Below are 18,738 nucleotides of genomic sequence, written 5' to 3'. Positions count from 1 at the left end.
TTGTAGTGATGAACCAGAAAAAAATGTAATCTCATGATTTTGTGCAGAAGAAAGATAAAGTTTCTAATGGAATAGGCATCTATTCCATCAGCAAACAATATAAAAATGTCCAAGGAAAAAAAAAAAACTCCTGTTACTTGTATTGCATAATCCACGTCTAGTCATCCATTTGTATGCTCACCGTGTCCCAAACACATGTATTTACTAAATAAACTACTTCCAGGAAACTCTCCTGAATGAAAATGGAACATACTTATACATGACCGAGCATTTGAATGAAGGCCCACAACCCTTCATTACATTTATATGCAAATCCACAAATGGAGTACCTCAGAATTATTTAGAGGTTGTCTATAAAATTGTACAAATGAGTTGACCTTCTGCTTGTTTAAGCATCTTGAATATGCACAAGTCTGAAGTATTGTATATTCTCTTCTTAATAATGCTTCACTCACTTTTTTTTTTTTAACATTTAATCTCAGTGCACACTTATTGATGATATCACATGAAGCCAATGAATAAACTTAATGGGTTGACCAGTGAGGCAGGTCTTCAGTTCAAATGCTCGGGCATGTCATAGTGCATTCCATTTTCATTTGTATGAGCATTTCCTAGAAGTGGATTTTTTAACAATATTTTTGTAAAAATACATGTGTTTGGAATGATATAAGCATACGACTGGAGGAGTTGACATATGGAATGTGTGATACGAGTTATTTAAGATTTTCTTAATGGACTATAATATGGTTTGCTGTTAGCCACCTTAGACGCTTATTCTATCAGAAACTATTTCTGTTCAGCATGAGAACATGAAATTAAAACTCTCACTGATCACTACAACCTGCATTGGGGAGGGAACATATAAAATAATCTTATTTTTGGGTGAAGTAGTTATATAATGGCTATGATAGCCAAAGTCAGGGTTCCAGTCTATTTTGAGTCCTGAATTAGCCCAACATGTCACTTCTTGTATTGTGGGAGGAAACTAGAGTATCTACAGAAAACATACAGTCTGTACAAGTGGTGGTGACCAGACTGAAAATGAGCTCCTTGGCCACGGAGCCACTAATGACACTTTAAATTTCAGGGATGCTATACAATGGCTGACCCTGAGCTCCAACCTCCAAAAGGTCACGTGAAAAGACAATTTGCTCTCAGGGATTAATAAAGTATATAAAAATAAAACATGGAATTATCAAGGGGTACAGAATGGGGAAAAAAGCTAGTCTAAGCAGTACAAGATGGGTATAAAATGAGAGTACATCAGTATATTCTTACATTTTCTTATTTGGCTGTTGCCTTTAATTAAGGCAACGTACAACATTTATGATACAATTGGTTCCATTTCTTTTGGTTTTCCAATTGGAGCACAGGCAGGTCAAGTGACTTGCTTATGGTCATACAGTGTTAGTAGTGGTATTTGAACCCACAACCTTAGTTTGAGGTCCAAGGTCTTAACTACTACAACACAGTGGCTCACATTCTATGTTGAACACTACTCTGAAGCAACCTAGAGGTCCAACACAGTAATTTTCACATACTTCTAGAATGAAGGCAGAACTGTGAAGGCCACAGGGAAGTCAGTGGAAGGGAAAGAACATTGTGTTTTAAATGTTGTATGCCTTATCTGACAGACAATGCTATACACATTAGGGAAATTAGCTTTAGTGATTCTCCTCTTAGAAATATTCTTGTTGGAGTGAAGAAAATGTAAGTTGTTATTAACTGTCAGCAATATACTGTATGTACATCAGTCTTCTCAATATACTTATTCAGGTTTAAGATTATGGGGAGATTGAACCTATCCCAGCAACACTGAATCCATTGCAGAGCACACTCACACCACCATAACAGGTCAATGTAGTATCACTGACAGGGTATGAATCCTAGACCAGTCAGTGTGTGAATTTTGCTAGATGCCTTCATGTTGAGTTTTTTCTCAATATTTATAGTTTACTCCTTAGACAAAACAGAAGACTTACCACAGCTGGAACAAAAGGAGGAGTGATTTTTTTTGCCATGAGGTCATCCCAGTGGATGGGAGAAAAGAAGGCATGAGATTTGAGTTCTTGCTGCAAAGTGAAAAAAAAAAATCAGTAATGATTATAGGAGGGTTTCTGTTTTAAAGAATGCTTTTACAGTATTTAACTATTAGAGCAGAAACTACATATTTCATAGAACTACAAACAAAATTTCATACAAATGCATCACTAACTTATCGTACAGTACCAATATCAAAATTACTTGTTTTGTTATTATGCTCACATAGACAAATCAGTCTCTGGCACTTACAAAATCATCCTTGGCCCCAAGTCGTAGTTTGCGATCTTTCTGCAGCAGTCCCTCTAGTAGAGCGCGCCCAGCATTGGAAACATTGGGCTTTAACAAAAGTGGTTTATGAAGAATATTGCTGTACATCTCTGCTGTGTTTCGACTGTAGAATGGAGGCTGAGAACAAAGCACAGGGGGAAATACATGTAAATAATCACTTTCTTGAAGACCTCTACAACAAAAATTAAAAAAAATAATAATTACTGGACAATGGAGTTATTAGGTGTTTGGAGGGACATCTGTTTTTTAATAATCATGGCTTGAAGTGGGCTGGTACTCACCAGTATGCAGTACCCACTTTCAATAAGTAGTACTGGCACATTTTTGCCAATCTTCATGCTCCCCCCCCCCCCCCCCCCCACTTTCCACCTCACAATGTTGGAACAAATATTGATTTTACCCTGCACTTGTTGAACCCCTTTGAATATAATGTCACTGCATCACCATAAAGAGTTTGGTTCCACTTCAAGCACTGGTAATAATATGCAAGCATCCCTAAAGTACATAGCAAAGCTTTTTGTAAAATGGAGGAATAAAGTGCCCATACTTTGCACAGATATAGAGGGTGTGGCATTCTCTGTTGGTTACGGAGAGATTTGAACAGTGACACACCGACTCAGGATTCCATCTTATAGATGTTATCAAGGAGTGATAAATGCAAAATATAATGCAAAGTCAAAATAAAATAATTCTTTTCAATGGGGGAGAAAAAAGTTTTTTGGAGGGCTAAAAACTGGGCAGCCTCTCACTCATCCTCTGCCATGCTATAAAGAAGCCAGATTAAGGGAGAGTTAGAACATAGTATAAAGACTCCTAGATATGGGAAATGGCACCTTGGCACCCATTTCCATGTAAAAATTGTCATAAGTGTACCACTTTTGGAGTGAAGAGACACAAGCAACTTTAACTGAAAATGCCAAGACAAACCCTCACAGAGATTTTTTATTTCCTCAAAAAGATGATGCTTAATGAAATTAGAACTGAGGAACAGAGTTTAGCAACCCTTGAATGTTAAAAGCTAACCAAACAAATATGGCCTTATTTCTTATAAGACTTACTCACACACTAAGGTGCATTTTGGATTGGGTAATGCAAGAACAATAAAAAATAGTGCACTAATAAACAGTTTAGGCAGGATTTTGTAAAGTTGCACAAGACTGGCAGCTATACAACTTGAACCATGTTATAACCCCTGTAGTAGACAATTTAATTGTGGGGGAGAAAGAAAAAAGGAGGGTGGCAAGGAATGGAAAGAACAAGTACTCACCAGTCCATACAGCATCTCATAAAGCACAGAGCCCAGACACCACCAGTCAACTGTACGGTCATAAGCCTGCTTCTGGAGAACTTCAGGAGCCAAGTACTGGAAAGAAATCAAATGCACAGTTGCTGTCAGAGAACATTAAAGACACTAGGCACCAAAATTTTTTCCATGACCCGTTATGCTAAAGTGTCTTACCTCTGGGGTCCCACAGAAAGTGGAGGTGGTACCATTTGGGTCAACACCTTCTTTGCACAGTCCAAAGTCTGTTAGCACGATATGGCCTCTTGAGTCAAGCAGGATGTTTTCAGGCTTCAGGTCTCTAATATGTAAACAACAAGGAATATTCAGTGCACCAATAATTATTTTGGTATTGCAAGTGTCCCTTTCACCTAAATCTTCATATGCTTAATACATACCTGTACACTATGTGTAAGGAGTGAAGATAACCTAATGCGCTAGCAATCTCTGCTGCATAGAAGCGGGCCCGAGGCTCTAGGAAGACCCTCTCTCGCTGAAGATGGTAAAACAGCTGTTGAAAGAAGTGTACAGGAGCATCACAAAGTTGGACTAAAATTGAGAAGTTAGCAACATTTACAGTAGTGGGTTGAGTTAATAACCAAAAATTCCTGTAGCTCTTTCTCCAGAGTTTCTCAAACTTATATCAAGCTGTATTTGATATTCAGACAACAGAATATGGAATCTTAGTACTCGGTTATTACTTTTCCCTCAATGAATAATTTAATTTTAAAATATAAGCAGTTCATACAGATAATTTTGAATTTTTAGCCAGTGCTTAGTGAGGCATTGGCTCATTCAGTGCCACTGTACAAATAAAATGCACTACATTAGAATGAGAAAGTGATTAGTTTCATGACTCTAACACTTTAGATTCTATTACTCGTCCATTGCTAGTATGGTGTCTGTATGCACCCACATCCTACTAGTATCCCTACATTTCAAATACATGTATGCTGTACTAACTTGGGGATAAATATTGTTGCTAAACTGGTGCAATGCTACAGCACAGTAGGACGGACAGTCCAAGATAATCCATTCATTTTTCAGATCTGCTTATTCAAATCCTGTCCCTGCACACTGCAGCCTGCTTCATTTTTAACAAGAATATCCCCAGTTGACTTACAAGTAGGACTATTCTTTAACGTCATTTCTTTAAAGCTAAGAGCTGGAAAACTGAGCAATTTTCTCAGTGTCAAGATGCTCTTTCTGTACTTACCTCTCCCCCGTTGACATAATCCAGGACAAAGTAGAGCTTCTCTGCTGTCTGGAATGAGTAGTGAAGTCCAACTAAGAAAGGGTGCTTTAGGTTTTTCAGTAAGACACTGCGTTCTGCCATAATGTGTTTTTGCTGTGGTAAGGGAAAAAAAAAAATCTACATTGAAATACTGAAAGTAAAAGGTTACGATTTAGTAGCGGACTTTGTGATGGTGTCTCTGTACACATTCAGCCTCTTTCATGCTGGAAACTTACCTCTTTCTTTTTCAGTATGATTTTCTTTTGTAGCACCTTCACTGCATAGTACTTAGACGTCTCTTTATGTTTAGCCAGAAGAACCTGAAAGAATAAAATAAAAAGCTTGTAGTACTTCTGATGAGATCCAGCAACACTGGATACATTTCTGTGGGCAATACTGGGTTAAAATGAATGGAAATAAGCCAAGGCAGAAAATGGATTTGTGCTTCAATGAGAAGTTGCTGACCAAGTTTGGAACTTTCTTCGCACCTGCACAAAGCACAACTTGATGTGAGCTGCAGGATCACCAAGGTACTATAGAGAAGGGGAGAGGAAATACAAACCAGGCTTAAATAGAGAGAGATCATTATTAATGTTGATAGGCCTGTTTATCACCTAATTGGGAACTGCCTGGAGTTGTGGAGGGGGAAAGTGTGTTAATCTTAACCCCCTAAGAATTTTTGTTGTAAAGTGGCGATGTCACTTATTATGCACTGTTTGAAGGATAGCGACAGGCAATTTTTTTTTCTCAAAAACAGTTATTACACACACTATGCTGCAGTGTAAAGTAAGGGTGCCCATGGAGCACTCCACTCATGGTGCCAGCACTAGGTTTCTGTGAATGTCTCCTACTTTGGAAACACTAAGGTGGAGCAACTGCAGTATTGCTGCTATACAATTGAGCGGGGTGGGCATCCTTCATCCCCCCCCCCCCCCATTTTCCATTTGTAGGTCACATTTGTTTGAGCACAGACAGCCAGCTGCTCGCTCTCAACTACCATTTCAAGATTGCACTACGTCAGCATGAAGCACAAGTACCTGAAACAAGTAGGACTGAAAAGAAAAATGGACACGCATTTCTGCTCCATCAGCAAGCAAAAAAACACTTACTGTTCCATAAACTATTAACTATATAGACACTACTAACCTTTCCAAAGCTGCCCTTGCCAATTATTTTAAGGTAGTCGAAATCAGATGGTTTCACTCTGCAAAACAGTGGAAAACATGACCATAGTTAACTTTATAGTTCACTGATAATGGTCAGTAAGTAGCAAATGTAAACTCAACACAATAACTTTCAAATACTTACTGCGTTTCTTCAGCTAGAGAGCCTCTTGCTGAACCCAGACAAAGCTGAAAAAGAGATGAAGTTAATGACGGTTATTCTTAAAATATTTAAAAAATAATTCTACAGACAATCTGTCCTGGTACTAAACTGAATAATTCATGGTTTTAAAAGGATCTGAAAGAGAATAGTCAATTAACTTCACTACAGTAATGTGAATTTCTTCTCTTTCAGTGATTATCCTCTTAACTGCACAGCCCCCCCAACATGAATTGAGCCCACATCACTAATAATTTAAGGCACAGTCTTCTCTTATTGGAATAAATGTAATATTCAGCTGTTGCAATTAAACAGGGACTCTTGCTGATGTTAATACTACAAATAGAAAATACACTTACAGATCGTGGAATGCAGGATTCCTCGTCTTCATTTTGGTTTTCATCTGTTTTTATAAATACCTGGACATCCGAACTATTAATAGAGTGAGAGAGAGAGAGAGACAAAGTGTTACTATCAAGGGGAAATGAAATCCTTCATGGTGCCAATAAGACTTATATTTACTACAAATAGCACATTTACATACTTTAAGTTTAGTAACATACAGCTAGGGTGGCACGGTGGTGCAGTGGTAGCGCTGCTGCCGCGCAGTTAGGAGACCCAGATTCGCTTTCCAGGTCCTCCCTGCGTGGAGTTTGCATGTTCTCCCGGGTGCTCCGGTTTCTTCCCACAGTCCAAAGACATGCAGGTTAGGTGCATTAGCGATCCTAAATTGTCCCTAGTGTGTGCTTGGTGTGTGGGTGTGTGCCCTGCGGTGGGCTGGCGCCCTGCCCGGGGTTTGTTTCCTGCCTTGCGCCCTGTGTTGATTGGGATTGGCTCCAGCAGACCCCCCCCGTGACCCTGTAGGTAGGATATAGCGGGTTGGATAATGGATGGATGGATGGAACATACAAGTATGTTAGACCATAGATGCCATGTAATTTTTCTAACCTGCTAAATCAACACCAAGATCGCAGGATATGCTGGAGCCTATCCCCGCTAGAACAGGGCGAAAGGCAGGAACAAACCCTGGACAAGGCGCCAGTCCATTGCAGTGGACTGACTATAGGTCAAGGTCAGGCTTTAGAATTTTAATAGTGAGGCAAGAAAAAAAAAAAAAAAAAAGAACCATCCTCCACCACTTCTAAGCTTGCTTATCCAGCAGGGTTGTGGAGAAGCTGGAGCCAAACCCACCAGACATCTGGCACAAAGCAGAACAATCTCTACCAAGTCCACCAGCTTTTGAATCAAAATCTGAAAGACCTGTAATAGTCAACTTTTTTAACGGTTGCTGCTCTTAGCACACTGGGAGATATTTATGTTTCATCAGTTTAAGGAACCTCCTGTTCTTTTTTTCCCCACTATCGTGATAACCTGGCACCTTTTACCTAGTGCAGTCTAGATAGGCTCCAGCGACCCTGAATTAGAATAGACTGGTTTTAGAATGTATACATCTCTTTACTGGCAAATTCAACACCTTCACAAATAATATTACCACGGATTAATTTAGAAATGTATGTAAAAGCGTAATTAATAGCTTGGATCCATAGCATGGATTCCTAAATTCAGCGGTGTCCAGAAAAACTAAGGGATGGATAGATATGAATGTATTTTCAAAGCGTACTCGGTCTTTATACACAACCGTTTTTCTCTCTCCCCACTACTTGCCATTTACCACTAGATGGCATTAAAAGAATCGTAGAAATTCCTCAATTTTTCTGAAGTCTACACCACTTCCATACCATGTAACCAGAACACATGAAAGGCGAAATCCAATGGTGACCAATGTAATTATGTACAATTGTTTATATAGAATACTGTGGTAATTCTTAATTGAAAATTAATAAGGTTCGCCTTAGACAAGGGAAATACAACTCACCAATATTGTGTTACTAGCAAAACAATTACATTAAAATATTTTAAAAATTGGTTGTATTTGAAGACTAATGTATAGAACAAAAATTTTTTTACATATATTAATACCTAATATAGAGCAAAAAAAAGGGGATAACACCACACAACCCACGAGAGAACTCCAATCCATTATATTGACAGAGAGTATATATGTACTGTATTGTACTTTAAATATAAAAGGCTCTAATCCTTACATTTCACAGGTGGCGGGGATGCCAACTACACCTCCTACGCAGAAATCTTTAAGGTATTTTTGTCTCGAGAATTAGCACAAGGTCACATACTTAGTGAGGTGTGTATGGCGGACAGAGGTCTCTCCTGTCAGTTTTCATCACATGTCGAGTTACACCACAAATCCCTCTTCATTTGATGCCGGACGGCCGTCTTTTGCAGGTGATTAGAGCTATTTGTGGCTGTGTTCTCCGTTGCGCTGTTGCGTCACCCAATGAAGATCAATGCAGGCAAAGCGCTGCCACAAAGTCATTAGGGTCCCCACTTGCGCTTGTGCAGCTAAACGCTTCTACGCATGAAAAGACTATCATTGCATCTACCGCTTCTTTCTTAAAAATACGTGAAAATTTTAAACTGAAACATACAACCCTGGCATTTTTTAAATTTCAACAGAAAGGCAGGAGATTCACTGGTCCACACCGCAAACCTCGTACATATTTCTTTTCAAATTGAGCGTCTTTTAAATACACAATAACCGTCGTTAACCGCTTGTGGTCACACTAGACTTTAGAGGACATAATCTCTAATAGGATACTCACTGTTGACAGATGTGTGGGTTTGCAACCAGCTTCTGAATGAAGTCGTTTAAGCCCATTTTCCTTTCCTTAATGAAGGCTGCAACACAAAAGAAGGTCACTTGCGTAAGCCAGAGTAAAAACGCATACACCGTCATTATAATTTAAAGAGACCCGGGCACTGCATTTCCAGAGACCGCTAGTCATCAGATGTCTTTGAATCGGAATCTGATATACTGAGCTCTTCAAACTGTTTTAAAACATAAAAGTTTAAAGAAAATGCGCTCTAGAAAGGCTTGTGCCATCAGTTTGATCAGATAAGCATGATCATGATAGAGACGGGACTATGTTACCTTGCTACGCGAGATAACTGGTTAGAACACTAAAACATGTCAGGAATATCCTTTATTAAATTTTAAATAAAGTGGCGTATGCGACCGGCTTATCCAGAAAGTACTGGGCACAAGGAAGGTACCATCTCTGAACGGTGCGCCAGTCCATTAATGGACATACTCGAAGACTCTCACACTGACTCACTTTAGAGTTATTCAAATCTTAGATCGTAATTAAAGACATTTTATTGCCTAACCATTAATGTGAATAATTAAACGTAAGTTAGAATACGTGTGATGGGCGTGTTTTTTTTTTTTAACAAATAGGACAATGCAAAAAACGTTGTAAATAACGAGCAACTCATGGAACTCGATAATACACTAGTTATGTCAGTCCCAGTAGGAGACCTAATAGTACACCACACAAAAATGTATGACAGCTGGGAATCATCACAAGGTCCAAGCCAACGCAGAGAGGTGGATCACCAGGCCTGGGCAAATAGGTGGAGGAAAAAAAAAGTACGAACATGCAAAAGTGAAGATCTGACAAAAAAAAAAAAAAAAAAAAAAAAAAAAACCGGTTCACAGTCCTTTAAAGTTAATGGAGAAGTTCGCGACAGGAATTGGTGTTGCTTATTTGTAAGAAATGTAGAAAACTTGGCCGATCATTGTCGGAACTAAATGAGAAAATACTGAAGGTAAAAGTAAAAAGAATATCCCAGGCTTCACATGCTTTATTTAGTGCCAACACGGGAAGCTAATGATGTGACAGAGGCGTGTCACAGTGACAGGGATAATTGGACGACTATAAAGCTTGAGTGGACAAAAAATAAACGTACAAATATGAAAAATAATTACACAATGTAAGCTAAATGTATATATTAAAAGTCCTTTTAAGAGAAAGTAAAATCTAAGCAGCAATGCATTCTCATTATAAATAACGTAAATCTAACCACAGAAACATCAAAAGTTTTCCTGAATCGAATCAACTGCCTGTTGTATTTAGCAAGAGCACAGAATACAAGTTATTTCGCAACGCCTCCTGTACTGTCATTTACAGCACTTTTAGACCGTTACACAAGGACAAGACATACAAAAAGATTTGGAAATTTCCGATTTCGAGATCAACATTTCTCTTTTAACAGCGGAACATCACCGAAGATCTAGTATTTCTAGAAGGAACACACTTGCGGTATTTCATTCATTTCTCTCAGTCCATTTGTCTTCCTAAATGATAATAGAAAGATAATTCCGTTTGGTTTCCAGATCTCTTTCAGATATAACATACCAGTCTTTATTCATCCAACTTTAAGTTTTTTACCGAGGGACTTCATCCCCAGCAAATAGTCCTACATTGATCCGAATAAATAGCAGGCAATTAGTGAATTAAAAAAAACAAACATTTGACGGCAGTTTTGCATCGCTGCTTCGCTACTGACGAGTTATCTTTCTATGTTTTGGGTGCAGTTTATCAGTCAACAATGGCATAATTTAGTCGAAAATTAAACCTTGTCACTAATTATTTTTATAATGTAACAAAAAATACAACTATTCTTGCAAATGTTCTCACGTAGCAAATTCAAGGCTAGAGAATCGCCTACTATCCAGTACCAAGTAATGTGCAATATACAATATACGGACATGAAAGAAAACAAATAACCTCGCAACGTTTTCCAATAACAAATCATGTAAAAAAGTAGATTTACTTGTGACAAGTAAAAACAACAAAAAAGTACATACCAGTTAGAAATGTCACTAGCCCTCTCATTTTTGAGTAGGTTAAATCGCAGGTAGTATCTGTGACAGACATCCAGAAAATATGCGACGGTCACCAAAACCGATGATAGATGTTTTAAAGCAGGCTTCTGTTCGTTATATCCAATGCGGTTGCAAACTGCTCTGTTCCCGAGCACAGAGCCTTAATGCAACCCCTTGAAACGCTCTCTTAGTCCGGAACTTCTCAGCGCTCTAGTGCCGGCTTTTTATATGAGGAACGCGTGGGACTGGCTGCAGGCGTGACATCAGCAGCGTTACTAGGCAACCAGGTGCTACTCCGACTCGTCTGTGACGCATGGGAACTCCGCTGAAGCCGTCCTCCTTCCGGCTCCCCTTTCTGGCCTACGGTAGAATCTCCTTGTAAATGGGGGTGGTCTAGAGTGGAGTAGAGCGACATCATAACCGATCAGATCTTGGCATTCACTTGATAATATGTATCCGTTACATCTAATGATATTATAAGTTGTTTAACGGCAATGACTTAAATAATTTTAAAGCTTAAATATATACATTTTTATAATGCTGCTTCTGCAACACAACATCAATGCTGCTGATATTGCGAGCAGGAAAAGAAAAGCAGTACGAATCAAATAAGTTTGAAAAAAAGATATAAACAGCAACAGCATTTCTACAAAACTCCTTTAATAACATTTGCTATTTTATAATTTTGATAGTCTTATAAGATGCATTTTTAAAATCTGGCAATCATTTCTGCTTATGTCATTAAGTTAAAATTAACTGAAGTAGCTGCAAAGTGGTGGGGCAGGTAACATTTTCAACTCACATTTTGTGGAGTTTGGTTCTGTGTGTAGTCTGCATGCTCTCTCTTAGTATAACCTTGTGGATCCAAAAATAATTGAAGTTATTATAGATATATTTTATGAAATGGAACTGACAGCCTATTTTTAGCCAAAACTTTGCCATATGCTATTTTTTGTGTGTATTTCATTCCTTGTTAATTACAGTGTTTTGTATATTTAAAAATAAATGCAGTTCTTGAATATTGCTCTCTTTTGTGAAATAATGTGACAAAATATTCTCAAAACCATTTAATCCCATTTAAGACTACAGGGGCTCAAAGCCTGTGCCACCAGTATACTGGGCTCAAGGAAGGAAACAATCCTGGATAGGGTGGCAGTACATCACAAGTCATTAAAGAAACAATTGTTTGAATTATTTGCATCAGCTTGCATGTATGCTCTTAAAAATAACGGTTCAATAATCACACTTTACTCAGTTGTGTGAGAACCATTTAATTCTGGGAAGGGTTCTTTGCATATGAAATTTTTTGGGGGGGGGGGGGGGGGGGCTTTCAAAAGGGTCTTAAACTGTGGACAAAACAGAAATCTTTAATGTATAGCAGGCTACCTAGCAGGATGCTAACAGATCAAGGAACCCAAACTTAGACTGTGTTACTTTTTGGTTTTTAACAAATCTGCAATCCTCTATTCATGGCTATTTAGGGAGCCTGTTAAGGCTCTAAATAAAAAAGTTTCTTTCTGGAACCTTAATGTGGATGGTCCTTTCTGGGACCAAAAATGCTTCCCCTATGGCATTGCTTTGAAGAACCACGCTGGCACCTTCATTTTTAAGAGTGTACTCCAATTTCCTAGTGTGTTGTTTTCATCCTAGTTGCCTGACAGCTCCAGACCTCTGGGTTCAAATTCTTTCCTAACCACTATCTGTGTACACTGTATGTTTTTTTCCCTTTTTTTACCTCCCACATCCCATAAATGTTAGTGCAAAGTTAATTGACAGTTGGCCTCTCATGAGTGTGTAAAATGTGAGTGTGCCTTGAGATGGACTATAGTCTCACCCAGTGTTTTATCTGATGCTGCATAGACAGAGTTGATTGGCCATGCCTAGTTTTATTGTTTACATTTTCTAGCAGATTTCTCTATGTTGAATGTGAATGAAACTTGAAATTTTCAAAAAATAAAAAAATAAATACATAAAAAGGACACAAAGGACTGGAAATGTATGCTTTCCAGTCCTTTTCTGCACCACCATCATAAATTGCATATGCCATTCGTTGATCACCTCCAAGTTCTCTGTGGCACATTTGATATAAAGGTATGTAAACCTTTCTAATTCCAAGAATATAAACCTAAAACTTGACTGCTTCTGTTAAGATTCTGAGTTCTGATGAAATAACATCAATAAAATCTTACATTTGCTATTGCAATTACATTTTAAAACTATTGTAGCTGACTCCCTTTGAATTAATACAATCACACAGTATAGATATCTAACAAGCTTCCCAATTTAAAAGAGAAAATCATTTATTATAATACTTACAGACAATTACTTTCCATTAGGATTTGAGGTTATGACAAGCAACATGACAGAATAATTAAATGGTCTATAATACCAATGTACTTTAGTAACCTTGAAAGTTACATAAAAGAGTAAAAAAAAAAATACAGAATGGCAGGTGGTTCAGCTTCAGATTAAAATTCTGTGATTGTGGGGATATGTGTCTGCCTGAGTCACAGCAAATGCCAGTTGTGTCACATAGAGTAGAGGAGTTTGCTACAAATATGTAGGCAGATGAAAGCCCACTTGCTAAGGGTGGATGTGAGAAATTTCATGTAGCTAAGCCATGCCTGAAAACGTGTTTTAGAGGGTGTTTGTGTAGAAGCTGCACCATGCTATACAGTCTTGTTCAGGTTCTTTTAAAGGAGATCGACTGAAAAAGAAAAATGGATATTTTGAGTCTGATAAAGATTCTCCAACTCATGAATGTCACTGCCTAAAAACATTAAGTGAAGGCTGGTCTTCACTCAGATGTACAGTAGCAGGATTCTTCTTGTAGCAAGTGGGTATGCATATAGTGGGTTTTGGTGCTCAGTTGGGGAACTCTTAACAGGTTATAATGCTTTGAATGTGTAATTGGGATTCTTTCACATTTTAGTAATTGACTGCTGTAATCCCATTTTTAAAACTCACAGTGTTATCTTTCATCCATATTAACACTACTTACTCATAAGAAAAATCCACAAAACTGAAAGGAGGCCCTAGTTACCCACTGAGCTTGTCAAGGACATGTAAAGATGCCCAAGGATTATTGAGAATACAATAAAACTGGGAAATGATTAAAGCCAATGTCACATCACATGACTTTTTGTCGTGGAGCATGTCAAATTTGTTGCTGATTTTGTCACCGCACCATGTCAAATTACACGACTTAAAATCGCAACCCATGTCACTTTTACTGACTTTTTTTTTTTGACACCCATTACAGAGCCAGCACTGTAGGAAGGGTTAGCAGCTATGGCGAGTTCAGCGGCAATCTCTGCCCTTTTTTTTTCTTTTTTCCATGGTACATAAAACATGAGACATCAGACAGACAAGCTTCTGTTTAGTTTGTAAGGTCCAAAACACCAATAGTGCCTATTGGAGCCGACACTTTATGGAGGGTTAATAGCTGGGGTGAGTTCAGTTGCAGAATTGGCCCTTTTTTCTTTTTCCATTGTGTTTTAGTATGAAAGATAAGAGACAGCAGACAGATGAGCTCCTCTTCTGCTTGTAAGTGTGTTCCTCATTCCTTGTCGCTACATTCTATGCATTTTATATGCGGATGACCTTTCATTGGTTGTCAGCTCTCCTCCACAATACAGCTTGCACCTGTATCTAAAGAGCAAGTCATGGACTAATTGGAGTGAGTCGCTAGGTATGTCAAATTAGATGGCCAGCTTCCCGGAAGCATGCCATCAACTTCCAAAGACTAGGAAAGCTTATGTAAAATTATTTAAAAGAGGACTACAGCTGAAAATCACTGGAAAAGTCACAATAATGTGACATAGGCTTAAGGTAGCAATAGCTAAGGTCAGGATAAGCAAAGGTCAGAACACGGTGGTAAATCAAAACAAAACAGAAAAACCAGTAACCAAATGGGCAAAAAAGAAAACAAAAGCCAAATGCAGAAAAGAAATCAAATCCAAAGCACAAATCCTACTGCTACTTCCTGCTTGTTTAGAAGCTAACTATCAATAAAAATAAGGGTCTTGGGATGATGATATCCTAACTTTATTATGTGCACCCACAGTTAAGTCCTCCATCCCATCTTTGCACTCAACATGTCAGGCAAGATATACAGCCTGCAGCCGCAGTTTACCTGTACCTGGGACTACGCATCTTTTCTGCATCCAAAATGCCTGCTACTGTGTTTCACTTTCCCTACTAGAGGGTGTCTGCTGTTTATTCATTTATACCCCAGATAGCAGGATAGAGCAAATATAATATTAAAGGCAAGCAATGGGAGCATGAATTAAACTTTTATTTTGTCATTATAGTCCAATGTTCTTAAATGTTCTTAATGTGCCTAAAGCAGAAGAAAAAGTAAATTGATGTGTCAAAATCAACCTGGATGTTTGAGTAGCTGTCAAAGACAATGCTGGCAGACACACACAATGTGTATGGCGTTCAGTCTAATAAGGTTACATTGTTGGATCTCATGGCATGGGTCTTCTTGATGACTATATTTTTTCTGGTTCTCTTTCTTCCTTCTTCTCCACTCCCACCATTTGACACTGTTCTTTACATTTCCTAATGTACACCTTTATAGTAGGTGTCAATTTTCTTGCTTCAGGCCAATAAGAGAAGCCATGAGGGCTTTTTGTTCTTAGTCTCCCTCTGTTTGCTCCAGCCACCCTATTGGATGGTAGATGGTTTCCTTATGGGCTTGGACATACTGCTCCCCATGTTTGTTATGGATTGGCCTACTCTCCCAACCAAAGCTTAACACACACACACACAATATATCTACTTAAACACTTAATATAAGTAATGCCTAAACAGCTTCTCTTTCCTCAAAACTTCACATAGGGATTAACTAGTTTTGGCATAAATCACACATGGGTGTCCCTAGTTATAACCTATAATCCTAGACACATGCACAGACTGATACACCTTGGCCACTGCCACACCAATGTTGCATTACTTCTATCATGCTGTTCTCTGTTGGAGGCATCTGCCCACCTCAGCCTCTAACTCTGTGGTCATAGAGTGGCAGTCTCCCCACATTAGGCACCCTGTAACTACTTTATTAATCAATCAACACTATTTGTGAAGAGTGTGAGATATGGTGATGCTGAAACCCTTCCATGGTAAAACAATAAGAGTTTTAAATCCACAGAGGGATAAGGCAGTATTTAATCAAGTCATATTTATAATGTCACTTTCTATGGCGTCAACAGTGCAAAGATCACTGTTACCTGATTAACTAAGCAGGCATCACATAAACTAAAATAAAATCTTTAAATTTCACGATCAATGCGGTATTTGTCTTGACTTTGTCTCGAGGACTTTGTTTTTCAGATGAATTCAGGAGGCACAAACAGTTCAATCAGGCTATTTTGCCAGTGCATACATTGACATAGGTGTAAGATTTGCAATCACTGGACATCTGATTGTTCAGATCTTTTCTCTTTACAAAAGAACTGATGTGACAGGTAAATTATATGTGCTATGCATACAACAACATTATATTGTGTACAATACAATGTTGAAGTGAGGAACATAAATGCAATATTAACATATCATTTTCTTCTATATTTTAGAGAACAAAGTACTTATAATGATGCCCAGTTCAGTGAGATATACTCGCATAAGTCATACAACAGTACAATCACTGTGTTTCAAGAAAAAAACAAGTCATTACTTCAGGTTAAAAACACATACCTAAATTCTTTCCCCTAACCATATCAGATAGACATGTGCCAAGAAGCAGAATGTGGTTCCTCATATTTAATAAAACAGAAGAAATGGTCAAGCAAAAGAAGTCTTGAACCATTCAGTGGAGGGACACTTACATTTTTTCCAGTTTAAGATAACATAAGGTTGTCAGACCTGCATAAATAGGGAGCAATCACAAGGCTTTGACAGTTCTAGTAATACCACCTCCGCTCTTGAAAGAGCAGTGTTGGTAACTCTTTCTCTTTTTCTACCTCCAGGACAGACCAGCTGCCAGACTACTAGCATCACTTCCTCTGCCATAAAAACGGAAGTCCCACCCATTCTGTCTTGGACAGGATATAAAGATGGATGATACCAGAACATCGGCATTCAGTTAATAATAATAATTCATTACATTTATATAGTGCTTTTCTCAGTACTCAAAGCGCTATCCACACAGTGAGGAACCGGGAAGCGAACCCACAATCTTCCACAGTCTCCTTACTGCAAAGCAGCAGCACTACCACTGCGCCACCTGTGAGGACGGCGCAACCCGCATCCATGAGTGCACTACAACTCTTCAATAGTGTTCATTTGCTTTCTACTTTGTGATCACAGCAACTCTTTGACTGTCATATTTTGTTTCATTTTATTGTTTTCTTTCATCATTTTATGGGGAATACCCTTGTGTTACCCTAACCCCCATTTCTGTATTTTCTCATTTTTCTACAGAGACACTGGTTTTACCTTGAGTCCTGAGAAGTAGATTAGTTTTTTCAATTAAGAAAGTTACGTTTGTTCCAGATGATGCATTATAGGATACCATAACAGATATTTCCTAACATTATGTTATCTCATCTGGTTTTAATATTGCTATTATGTGGTTAGGCATGATTCTAAATCAAAGACTATCTGAGAAATGAGCATTGGTGTATGTACTCATATATTTGCAGCCCCAAAATAGAACAGAATATTATGTAACATCATGACAGCTTCTTTTTTGGGTCTCTCTAAAGATTTTAATGTGTGTGGTCATTTTGAATACCAAGTAAATAAAGCTACAACTGAATCTAACTTTAAAAAATATGGTAATGTAAATAAGGATGATCTGAGAAAGATATCGGAGGATATTCATTTTGACAATATTATTTCTCTGAGCTTGAGTGATGTCCATCTATTATCAGTTTGCAGAATATTTTCTATCATATTGCCAAATTTATGTTTATAAATATTTATTAGCTGCCTTGTAGCAGTTACTCCTAAATATGTATTTTTTCTGACACAAGTTTAGTCTGGCATGTGAGAGCATTCACTGTGAAAACAAAGTTTTTATTCAATCTGATTTTAAACTCATAATTTCTATGAAATTCTTCTAACACATTTAATTGGAAAAGTAGTGCAATATTGGGTCTAAGATATAGCGCAGCATATCATTAACATAAAACAATATATTTTGATCAAGTGTTGCCCTTATGATCCTTTTAATACTGAATTATATCTAGAGATAAATAGCTAGGTGTTCAATAGCTATTGAAAGAAGATTTGGACATAATGGACATACTTGTCTGGTTCCTTATTCAAATTTTAAATAGCTGGGACTGATATGAGACAGTATATACAAACTAAAGCTTCTGGCTATAGTGGAATAATTTAATCCATACACATATATTAGAGCCAAACCAAAAATTGCATAATGTAGTGAACAGGCAGCCCAATTTGACTCTATCAAAAGCATTTTCCTCATCTAAAGACAGTAGAACCTCTGGAGACTCAGATACTGTTGGGTAATATATTAATTTACAATCAACAATGGTCAAACATTTGAAACTAAGTGTCTACCTTGGATAAATCAGGTTTGATCCTGAGATACTGCAGGCAGAAGCATCTTCTCTGTTCTTTAACCAGGACCTTCACATTACTATTTAGAAGATGGATAATATAGGGAGCAAGGATGTCTTTTTTTTTTTGATCGATGTGTGACATAGTATTTTTGGTAGAATGTTATGGTGTCTTTCTTCTGCAAGCAATACCAGCACAAAACATATCATTATTGATCAGCTTAATTCTATTGTGTGTCATGGTGTGGAAGTGCATATCTTAGCAGCATTGGGCACATTGTAGGAACAG

The 18,738-nt window shown here is 37.9% G+C and overlaps 1 protein-coding gene across 2 annotated transcripts in view; it reads right to left on the bottom strand.

Moving 5' to 3' along the window:
• The window catches only part of si:ch211-195b13.1 (STKc_SGK domain-containing protein), a 63,739-nt gene that overhangs the window by 3,014 nt on the left and 41,987 nt on the right, over positions 1 to 18,738 (bottom strand). Inside the window, exons 1-12 of one of the 2 annotated variants that reach the window (XM_028818775.2) lie at positions 10,900 to 11,266; positions 8,852 to 8,927; positions 6,530 to 6,602; positions 6,156 to 6,199; positions 5,994 to 6,051; positions 5,084 to 5,167; positions 4,830 to 4,961; positions 4,012 to 4,124; positions 3,791 to 3,914; positions 3,599 to 3,694; positions 2,293 to 2,448; positions 1,983 to 2,072 (exon numbers count right to left, since the gene is read on the bottom strand). In XM_028818775.2, coding sequence (XP_028674608.2) covers positions 1,983 to 2,072; positions 2,293 to 2,448; positions 3,599 to 3,694; positions 3,791 to 3,914; positions 4,012 to 4,124; positions 4,830 to 4,961; positions 5,084 to 5,167; positions 5,994 to 6,051; positions 6,156 to 6,199; positions 6,530 to 6,602; positions 8,852 to 8,927; positions 10,900 to 10,969 — 1,116 coding nt within the window. In that variant the 5' untranslated portion in view covers positions 10,970 to 11,266. Of the gene's footprint in view, positions 1 to 1,982; positions 2,073 to 2,292; positions 2,449 to 3,598; positions 3,695 to 3,790; positions 3,915 to 4,011; positions 4,125 to 4,829; positions 4,962 to 5,083; positions 5,168 to 5,993; positions 6,052 to 6,155; positions 6,200 to 6,529; positions 6,603 to 8,851; positions 8,928 to 10,899; positions 11,267 to 18,738 lie in introns of those variants that run through there. The other variant, XM_028818769.2, reaches the window with a different exon arrangement.

Source organism: Erpetoichthys calabaricus, chromosome 14 (genome assembly GCF_900747795.2).
Source record: "Erpetoichthys calabaricus chromosome 14, fErpCal1.3, whole genome shotgun sequence".
Taxonomy (NCBI): Eukaryota; Metazoa; Chordata; class Cladistia; order Polypteriformes; family Polypteridae; genus Erpetoichthys; species Erpetoichthys calabaricus.
The sequence above is the reverse complement of the archived record's forward strand: the minus strand, read 5'-3'. Positions and strand labels throughout refer to the sequence as shown.